General features: G+C 46.5%; 1 protein-coding gene across 1 annotated transcript; it reads left to right on the forward strand.

Moving 5' to 3' along the window:
* Positions 1–4744: 4744 nt before the first annotated feature.
* Positions 4745–9972, forward strand: LOC108490813. Its single transcript, XM_017797919.1, is given in 8 exon segments — positions 4745–5133; positions 5347–5643; positions 5678–6099; positions 6102–7540; positions 7542–7787; positions 7790–8265; positions 8267–9226; positions 9291–9972. Coding segments are annotated over 8 exon segments (4911 nt in total).
* Positions 9973–11055: the final 1083 nt, after the last annotated feature.

Below are 11055 nucleotides of genomic sequence, written 5' to 3' on the forward strand. Positions count from 1 at the left end.
ACCAGATAGGACTGTGTTCACCAGAGATTCCAGGAACTTGATTCAGCAGGGACGTGAAGATTGGTATGGAGCTTTACTGGTTGGCTGAGTCCCTTAGTGGAGCAGGATATTTGGGAAATAGGAGAGGCTTTGGCAGATCTAAGTGACTTAGACCAGAGTGTAAAATGAGTCTGTAAAATAGCAGAGCAACCTAAAAAGAGATATAAGAAAGACAAGGCAGAGAAAAGAGTCTCTGTTACTCAAAGGAAAATGTGGCAAGATTTGTGTCTAGCCCACGTTCCAAAAGAAAAATTTGACAAAAAGCCAAATTCTGTGCTAAGGAGCTTTCGGAGGGCTTTAAAACCCAAGGAACAGTTCACAAAGGGGATACAGAAAATAGAAACTAGCCTGGGTGGAAAATGACCCTCCAAGATTAAACAGGGTACGTTTCACTCCTGAGAAAGGTTATGCTAGGGGTGGAGGTGGTTTGCCCATTCAGGGCCTCCCACAGCAGCCAGATATGGTCAATGGAGAGACAACAGATATGGCTACAGCCAGGTGGCAGACCCAGGGCCTACCTAACCCATGAAAACAATAGGTGCAGCAGGGGCAAGAGGGACCCTTATCCCCCTTGGCCCCCTGCAGGGTCAGGCAGCCCCAATGAGTGTATCAAGTGTGGAGAAATACAGGGATATGGAATGGCTGCAGGAAAAATGACTGGAGATAGTGAAGAGCTAGCTAAGTTAATGCCTTATCCATGCTATTGTACCCAACCTCCATCTGTGAGAAAACAATTCACAGAAATGGATAAAATATTTTCATGCTGTGTTAAACCTTGTTTATGTTTGATTTGGTATAAAATGCTAACCTCTGAGTGTTTTGCAAATATGGAACCCATTTGAGAGACATCAGGTACACCTGCAGAAACAAGGTGGGAAAGTAAATTCACAAATAGTACAAGGGCCAGGTATAGCTATGAAATTCTTGGGTGCTTAATAGTGGGGTAAGGTACAAGTGGTACTCACCCAGATGATTGGGAAAAGTTTACAAATGCTTGGGACTATAGATGATGAAGAGTGAACAGATATCTTATAAAAATAAAAAAAATAGGCTTTCTAAAACTGTGTGATTGTTAAATGAAAATTCCAATACTATGAGTGGGTAACCATTCATGAGCTGTTGCTCAGAGAAGTCCTGGAGACCAAGACAATAAATGCTACCAATGTTGCATACCAGAAGAAGCCAGTAAGACCCTATTGCTTAAGATGTTTCATGATGTGAGTGTGGGAAAGAGAGAGAGCAAACTGGTACAAAGTTGGAAACTCCTTGCCACCAGATGGCTGGTGGTAATATACAGAATCTCTTGGGGAGATTGGTCCCTAACAGTTATGAATCCCCATGTACTGCACTATTGACATGCCAAGCAAAATGTCCTTGCTGGTGCAATAGTGGCTCAACTAATATATGCACAACTGACAAATTTCAGGCCTGCTTCCTAGGGAGGAACACACATCTGGTACTTCAATCCAGGCTAATCCCCAATGGCAAGGGAAGTTATAAGTCCCAGTTGGGAATCCATAGCAATTGTTTTGTTAGATGAATGTGATACACCTGCTAAGGTATCTTCCAAAAATTTGTATTTACACCCATAGGCTAGATTATTACAGTAGTCAATATTCTTTTATTTTCATGCTTCATTTGTCTTTATAGAAGGAGGAATACCAGTGTGATGGGTCAAAAGTCACATCTTGGAAACAGATGATTATAATGCCCAAGGGTTCAGTATCCCTCCAAAATGGAGGGAGGATCATCCTATATCTATGCCACCCACTCCAAGTCTCAGGGATTCTTGCATAAGAGGATGGCAGAAAGAATGTGAGAGCTAGAGAAAGGGGTAAAGTGTGGCATAATATTGCCCTCCAAATGTCAAGTTTGGATTCATCCACTTGCTCTGATCAGCACAAATGAACATGACAATGGATGTTTCCCAGGAGGGGCACAGAGAGTCAGTCATGTCTTTCATCCAAACAGCTGGTTGTAGTTGTATGTGGGGGCGGGACTAAGGATAGGGACAGGACAAGCCAGAAAAAGGGTGTTGCCTTTGCCATCTTGGGAAGCTGCAGGGAGGTCATAGGGTCCCTGTCTGTTGCCATGTAGAGTGGAGCCCACCCCTGCCCACACTTATGCAGGTAACTTCCTCACTCATTGCTCTGTAAGACTGTCCAAATAAACTCGCTCGTTTCCCAAACGGTAGTTTGGAGGAATCATACCTGCCTTTGTTATGAGGACAGAGGAGAGGAGATGGCCAGAAGCCACTCATGCCTTCCAGAACAACAACTATATTACTGGATTTGAAAATGCAAGAAATGGATAAGACAACAGGTGTGAAAATTATTCTCCTCCGTGGTCTTGTAGCAGAAATACAGCCCTGTGGAATCCTTGTTTTTTTTTTTCTTTTTCAATGATTTTGGGAAAAATTGTACTCTGTGTCAAAGTTCAAGATCTTGTGCATGCTATGGTCGACATTTCAACAGCAGTTAGATTTGTGAATACCTATCTGACCTGCAGAATTGCTTAAGAAATTTTATTAGTAACTAAAAACAAAAGTAATGTCAATGTTTTCACTGTAATTTCAAAACAGCATAGGAAAAACTGGATGTTTGCAAACAAATGCCATTAACACAAAACCTCACATTTTGTTCTCTAAATACAATTTCTCATTCAGAGTAACAAAACAGAGAAATAGCTGAGTGAAGAGATGGGAAAAAAATGTATGGTAGCCAGGCGTGGTGGTGCACACCTTTAATCCCAGCACTTGGGAAGCAGAGGTGGGCTGATCGTTGTGAGTTTGAGGCCAGCCTTGTCTACACAGTGAGTTCCAGGACAGCTAGGGCTGCAGGGAAACCCTGACTCAAAAAGACAAAAAAAAGAGTAAATACTCAAGAAAAAAATGGGGGGTGGGAGCTAAAGACATTGATTAGTGTAATAGACTTCTATGAAGCAACAAGAAAGTTCTAAAATTTTAGCAGAACTCAAGAATCTATAGGAGTTTGTTAAAATGTTAAATAGTTAAAAGCTTTACTAGTAATAAAAATACAATATATGTTAGTCTACTCTTACAAAAATGTTTTAAAACTTCTGAGATAATCAAGATAATCCTGGATGAATGGAATTTAGATTTTTTTCCTTTCTGTGAAGAAGAGAAACAAAAGAGAATATGTTAACTATTCTGTTACTTCCATCAGATTTCCCTGAAAATATTATACAACAAATGAGAGAAATTTTCTCTTATCAAAATTTTCTGTATGGAAGTGCAAAATCATACTGTCCCTGATGGATTCAAACCAAGTCCCCCAGAATGATGGATTCAAACTAAGTCCCCCAAGCCTGAGAAAAATTGTACAAGGAAGTAAAAATGAAAAACAAATTCCTACTGCTGAGAAAGAGCTGACCTTGTCATGCTCCTTGCCCAAGCTGGAAATCACCCGAGAAATCCCCCTCCTACTTCTGCTTTTCTTGGCTTAGGAATTGCTTATGGTTTGTGGTTTTTGCCTTTAAAAGCAGCCTGTAAGCTGAGCTCGGGGCTTCTCCTTTCCGAGTGAGGCAGGAGCCCGTCTGCGCAGACGTAATAAAATCCTCTTGCTTGTTGCATCTCCTGGTCTGGTGACTGAGTTATTGGGGTGTGGCCTCCCATGAATGTTGGGTACCCCAGTCTGGGGGGGGTCCAACATTTGGGGGCTCATCTGGGATTCGGTCGCCCCCAGACCCATTTCCTCAAATCAGTAGGAGGTAAGAACAGACGTCTTGTGGTTTGTCTTGGTCTTACTGTCTGTCAGTCATTTCCTGTTCTGAGAATGTTCCGTCTGAACAATTGTGCCTGTACAGGACCTGTAAGTCTGTATTCTGGGAACCAGCGGGTGTGGCAGAGGTGTCCAGAGACCCCTGTTTCCACCACTCTGGCCTTAGTGACAGCGTAGCTTTCCTCACCCCGGGAGAAGAAGGGAGATTGGCTTGGCTACTCCCCTCCCGATCTGTACTTTCAGTTTTGAGTCAAGAAGCCATGGCGAGGATACTTTGTTTTGTGTTTGTCTGTGTTTGTGCTTGGGGATCCTGAAAGTGAGAATGGTGAGTGCAGTGTGCATCTGAGTGAAAGAAGAACCAGTCCACATGAGTGTGATTCAATGTAATATGTGTGTAGTTGATGGTTATGTTAATGTCTTAAAAAGGGGAAGGTCTGGTTTTGTATTTTTCTCTACGATCTCTATTTTAAACCTTCTTTTCCTCCTTCTCTTTCCTTTTATTCTCGGTCTAAGTCTTCGCGTGGGACCATTAAAGGCAAAAGAGCAATTGAGGTTTTCTGGTCAGGGCCACTCCCTGATGTAAGCCAAAGGCTCTTAGCCCTCTTAGTGGAGCCCGACTGCCCGCACGGGTGGAGACAAGATGGTCTTTCTGTATCTCCCTCTCCCCTCCATCTCTCTCTCTCTCTCTGGCCACTGAAAAAGCCCCACGGGCATGGGTCGAGCAAATAAGAGCCACAGGGTGCTCACTGCTAAAAGACTCCCGTGAAAGGATAAGGGGGTCCCAGGTGTGAATCCCAGATAAATTCACGTCCCCCGCAGAAAAAAAACTGGGCAACGTCAGGTACCTGTCCACAAGCACATCCATTGACCATCGTTGTTCAGAGTGGCATCTTTGCTTCTCCTGTTTCGGTTTCATTTCCTTTCCTCCTCTCCATCCACCCTGGGGCATTTGAATCAGGACTACCATGGGTCAATTTCTAACTACCCCTTTAAGCTTAACTCTAGAATATTGGAAGGAGGTTGTGGAGCGGGCCCACAACTTATCATTAGAGGTCCAGAAGAAGAAGTGGCAAAGTCTCTGTTCCTCTGAATGGCCCTCTTTTGAAAAGGGATGGCCAAGGGATGGGACTTTTGACCGTGCCACTATCTTACAGGTTAAGGAATACATTTTCCACCCAGGACCACACGGACACCCGGACCAGGTGGCCTACATAGTCACCTGGGAAGACTTGGCCTGGAACCCCACACCTTGGGCATGGCCATTCTTACCTCCTCGGGGAACCAGAGAGACTGATCAAGGGCTCCTTACCCCTTCAGCTCCCCCTAATCTCATCTCTTCCCTCCTGCCCCTTCAGTCCTCCCCTGAGAAGAAGAAACAAAAGCCAGTCCTCCCCGAGGACCAAGCCTCCCTAACCCTCCTTGATCCTCCACCTCCCTATCCACCTGTACAGGAACCTCCACCCCAGGAACCTCATCCCTCTCCTGATTCCACCAAACCCGACCAATCCCCCCCTGTCTAGTAGACTCCGCCTGAAAGAGACAGAGGGGGCCCCCCTGATGGAACCAGGACTGCCCAGGTTCTTCCTCTCCGAACTGTAGGGGATCAGATCCAGTATTGGCCTTTTTCAGCTTCTGACTTGTATAATTGGAAAACTCATAACCCCTCTTTTTCTCAGGACCCTCAGGCTTTAACTGCTTTAATTGAGTCTATTCTCCTTACCCACCAACCCACTTGGGAAGATTGTCAGCAACTCCTCCAGGCACTTCTGACCACAGAGGAAAGACAGCGAGTCATCCTGGAGGCCCGGAAGAACGTTCCTGGGGAGGATGGGAGACCCACTCAACTCCCAAATGAAATAGATGCAGGATTTCTCTCTCCTCCCAAATGAAATAGATGAAGGATTTCCTCTGACCAGACCCAACTGGAACCATGAGACCATGGCCGGTAGGGAGCATCTCCGTCTTTATCGCCAGACTCTGATAGCGGGTCTCAAAGGGGCTGGAAGGTGCCCAACCAATTTGGCAAAGGTACGTGCTATAACCCAGGGGGAAAATGAGACCCCCACAGGGTTCCTAGAGCGCCTAATAGAAGGATACAGGATGTACACCCCTTTTGACCCCATGGCCCAGGAGTGTCAGGCAGATCTTAGTATGGCCTTTATAGGACAATCAGCTCCTGACATTTGTGGTAAGCTCCAATGGCTAGAAGGCCTTCAGGGGTACTCCTTACAGGATTTAGTAAGAGAAGCTGAGAAAATTTATAATAAGCGAGAGACATTAGAAGAAAGGGAGGACAGAATCAGGAAAGAACAGGAAGCTAGGAGAAAAAGAGAAATAAAGAGTTGAGTTGAATTTTGGCCACAGTAGTCCAGGGAGCAGGACCAGGTAGGGACCTGGGAGACAAAAGAAGACCTCGAGTGGACAAAGACCAATGTGCCTATTGCAAGGAGAGAGGACATTGGGCTCAAGAATGTCCAAAGAAGCTGAATAGACCTCAAAAGAAAACAACCCCAGTCCTGACTCTAGGGGACTAGGGCGGTTGGGGCCAGGAGATCCCCCCTGAGCCCAGGGTATCTTTAAAGGTAGGGGGGCAATTGACTACCTTCATGGTAGACACAGGAGCCCAGCACTCGGTCTTGACCATAACCAAAGGGCCCATGAGTTCCAAAACAGCCTGGGTCCAAGGGGCCACCGGAGGAAAAACATACAGATGGACCACAGAAAGAAAAGTGGACCTCAGTATGGGACAAGTCTCCCACTCGTTCTTGCTGGTCACTGACTGTCCACATCCCCTTCTTGGGAGAGATTTACTCTCTAAGCTGGGAGACCACATCCACTTCACTAGAATGGGAGCTACCCTAAAGGGAAAGGATGGAGCTCCACTACAAGTGTTAACCCTGCGATTGGAAGTTGAACATCGGTTATATGAGGGACCGATAGCAGAAACTCCTGGTATATCTGATTGGCTAAGTAAAATCCCCTCGGCATGGGCCAAGACAGGAGGCCCAGGACTGGCATGCAACCAGCCTCCAATAGTGGTCACACTAAAACCATCTGCAACTCCGGTTTCAATCAGACAATACCCTATGAGCAGAGAGGCCCGAGAGGGAATCAGACCCCATATTCAAAGACTTTTACAAATAGGCATACTTCGCCGCTGCCAGTCCCCTTGGAACACCCCGCTGCTCCCCGTAAAGAAGCCAGGAACAAATGACTATCAACCAGTCCAAGACTTAAGAGAAGTCAATCAGAGGATAGAGGATATACACCCCACTGTTCCAAATCCTTACAATCTCCTGAGTACCTTGTCCCCCAGTCACAGGTGGTATACTATACTTGACCTGAAGGATGCATTTTTCTGCCTAAGGCTGAGCCCGGCTAGCCAGCCTATCTTTGCTTTTGAATGGAAGGACCCTGAAGCTGGAATATCAGGACAACTAACCTGGACACGACTATCCCAAGGATTCAAGAACTCCCCTACTCTGTTTGATGAGGCTCTACACTGTGATTTGGCTGACTTTCGGGTAAGAAACCCACAGATTATGCTCCTCCAGTATGTGGATGACCTCCTCTTGGCAGCTGAGACAGAAGCTGACTGTCTACAAGGTACGGAGACTCTCCTATTGAGACTGGGGGAACTTGGATACCAGGCCTTGGCAAAGAAAGCCCAGATCTGCCTACAGCAGGTGAACTATTTGGGCTATCGGTTTGAGGGAGGGCATCGTTGGCTAAGAGAGAGCAGGAAACAGGTGGTAGCCTCTTATCCCCCCACCAACCTCAGCCAGAGGACTCAGAGAGTTCTTGGGAGGCGCAGGATTCTGTAGACTATGGATACTGGGTTTCGCTGAAATAGCAGTTCCTCTATATCCTTTAACAAAGAATGGGACTCCTTTCGTCTGGATAGAAGAACACCAGAGAGCCTTTGACAAAATAAAAAGAGCGCTGCTGATGGCTCCAGCTCTGGGATTGCCAGACTTGACAAAACCTTTTGTCTTATATAAAAATAAAAATAAAAAAAAAAAATAACAAAAAAAGTCGTTACTCAGACTTTGGGACCCTGGAAAAGGCCAGTAGCTTATCTCTCAAAGAAACTGGACAATGTGGCCACTGGCTGGCCCCGATGCTTGAGAATCATGGCGGCAATAACATCCCTGGTTAAAGACTCAGACAAACTCACTATGGGCCAGCCCTTAACTGTTATCACACCTCATGCGGTGGCGTCCATAATCAGAGAGCCTCCTGACAGATGGTTGCCAAATCCAGGGGTGACCCATTACCAGGCACTACTATTAAATCCAGAAAAGATCAAGTTTGGTGCCCCCGCCACCCTAAGCCCCGCCACGCTGCTACCAGCCCCCGAGAAAGGCACTGAGATTCCCCATGACTGCCAGCAAATACTTGCGGAGACACATGGGACTAGGGAAGACCTCACCGACCAGCCCCTAACAGATGCAGATGCCACTTGGTATACGGATGTGAGCAGTTTCTACAGACGGTGAGCATAAGGCAGGGGCGGCGGTGGTCAATGGGGAAAAGATAATCTGGGCCCTGCCAGCTGGAACATCAGCCCAACAGGCTGAATTGGAAGCCCTAACGCAGGCCCTAAAATTAGCAGAGGGCAAAAAGGTCAACATTTACACCGATAGCCGCTATACGTTTGCCACGGCTCATGTACATGGAGAAATTTACCGAAGGCGGGGGCTCCTCACCTCGGCGGGCAAAGACATTAAAAACAAAGAAACAATAGTGGCCCTTCTACAAGCTTTGTACTTACCTAAAAAGGTCAGCATTATCCATTGCCCTGGACATCAGCGAGACCAGGGGCCGACTGCTCGGGGCAGTCGGATGGCAGATGAAACTGCCCGTCAGGTAGCAGAAGGTACATGCATTCTCTATACCCATTCATCCCTAGAGACTGAAATTGAGACACAAGAAAAGGAGGGAGAGGTTCTTTTTACCTACACTGAACAGGATCTGGAACTCGTTCGGAAGCAAAACGCTACCTTGGACCCAGAATCTAAAATGTGGGAATATCAGGATCGAATCATACTGCCTCAAAAGGCAGCCCTTGAGCTAATCTCCCAACTCTACCAGTGGACACACTTAGGACATAAGAAATTAAAAACAGTACTAGAAAGAGAAGAACAATTCTATTATTTCCCGGACCTTAATCAGCTAGTCCAGAAGGTAGTAGGAGATTGTGTCTCATGTTCCCTGGTAAATGCTTCCAGATCAAAGGTCCCATCTGGCAAGAGAGAAAGAGGGACACAACCAGGGACTAATTGGGAAGTAGATTTCACTGAGGTTCTTCCAGGAAAGTATGGTTATAAATATCTCCTAGTGTTTATAGACACTTTCTCAGGGTGGGTTGAAGCTTTCCCCACCCGGAAGGAAACAGCCCAGACTGTGGTGAAGAAACTGATCACCCTCAATTCAGACTGGCCAAGGTAATTGGGTCTGATAATGGCCCAGCCTTCATCTCCCAGGTAAGTCAGGGAATGGCCAAAGCAGACTGCCCAAGGTAATTGGATCTGATAATGGCCCTGCCTTCGTCTCCCAGGTAAGTCAGGGAGTGGCCAAAACATTGGGGATTAATTAGAAATTACATTGTGCTTACAGACCCCAAAGTTCAGGACAGGTAGAAAGAATGAACAGAACTATTAAAGAGACCTTAACAAAATTAGCTCTAGAGACTGGCACTAAAGACTGGGTACAACTCCTGCCTCTAGCCTTATTTCGGGCTAGAATTACTCCTGCTATACATGGCTTAACCCCCTATGAAATCCTTTTTGGAGAACCACCCCCTGTACTCGATATAACCTTGTCCCCCTTGCCCTCTTCTTTTGATAACCCCAGCTTAAAAACAAGACTCCAAGCCCTCCAGATCATCCAGAACCAGGTTTGGAGGCCTTTGGCTGCTGTCTACCGGCCTGGGAGTCCACAAATGCCCCAATCCTACCATATTGAAGATCAGGTGTACATGAGAAGACACAACGTAAAGACTCTTGAACCACAGTGGGAAGGACCCTACACAGTTCTCCTGACTACGCCCACAGCCCTCAAAGTAGACGGGATTTCAGCCTGGATCCATGCTTCCCACGCCAAAAGAGCCCCGACTCAGGAGGACGCTGGAAGATGGCATCTACACAGAACATCCAACCCTTTAAAAATAAGACTTTCCAGAGATTCCTAATAATTCTATTTGCTTGTAGGTTTGTCCCCAGTCAAGGAGGCCCCCATCTCCCTATGCTGACTACTAGCAGGTGATTAATCAAATGGGTATTATAGTATTTGAAACCCACAAAATGGCACCCAAGGGCACTTGGTGGCCTACATTGTATCCAGATTTGTGTAAATTAGCCTTAGGAGCACCGGCACCCTGGGACATACCAGACTTCATGGATCCTGATAAAGTACCCAGCCCGGAAGCTTATCCCCTGTTCCGAGGGCCCCACCTAACAGGGGGAGAGTGTCATGAACGGAACCTGTTGTGTCTGTTAACCTTCTATGTCTGCCCAGGTAACCATCGAGATACGCCTGTTAACCTTCTATGTCTGCCCACGTAACCATCGAGATAAGCGGCTCAACTCCCAATGTGGAGAAAGGGACTACTTTTACTGTAAAAACTGGGGATGCAAAACAACTGGGGACACCTGGTGGTCCCTGTCCTCATCCTGGGATTACATCACTGTAAAAGCAAACTATTCTCATAAGAGCCCAAATGCTCTTAATCAGGACTGTCAAGGCAAATCGTGCCATCCCCTCTGGATAGAATTCACAACAGCAGAAAAAAAAGCCACAAATTGGGACAAGGGACATTCTTGGGGAATTAGGATATATGAGGGGACAGATCCTGGCCCCTTGTTTACTATTAAAAGAGACATCTCCTCCCATTCAATAGCTATAGGCCCCAACCCTGTCTTAACTATCCAGAATCCCATCCCCAATTACCCAAATCCCCCGCCAGCCTTAACACCTGAAGTCACCTCACAACACCTCCCCAACCCTTTTTCTGACACTTCTGCCAATATCCTGTTAGAACGGACCTCCAGCCCCCTGAGTCAAAAGGTTTCGCCTACGGGGGACCGACTGTTCAATTTAATCCAAGGAGCATATAAGGCCATTAGACAGACAGACCCCAATCTGACTGAATCCTGTTGGCTATGTCTAGCAGCAGCACCCCCTTATTACGAAGGCATAGCTACACAAGGGACATTCAATAACACCACCTCAGCCGACCAATGCCATAGAGAGACCCCTCACCCCCTAACCCTCA

This window comes from Nannospalax galili, unplaced genomic scaffold (assembly GCF_000622305.1).
Source record: "Nannospalax galili isolate Female #2095 unplaced genomic scaffold, S.galili_v1.0 scaffold293, whole genome shotgun sequence".
Lineage (NCBI taxonomy): Eukaryota > Metazoa > Chordata > Mammalia > Rodentia > Spalacidae > Nannospalax > Nannospalax galili.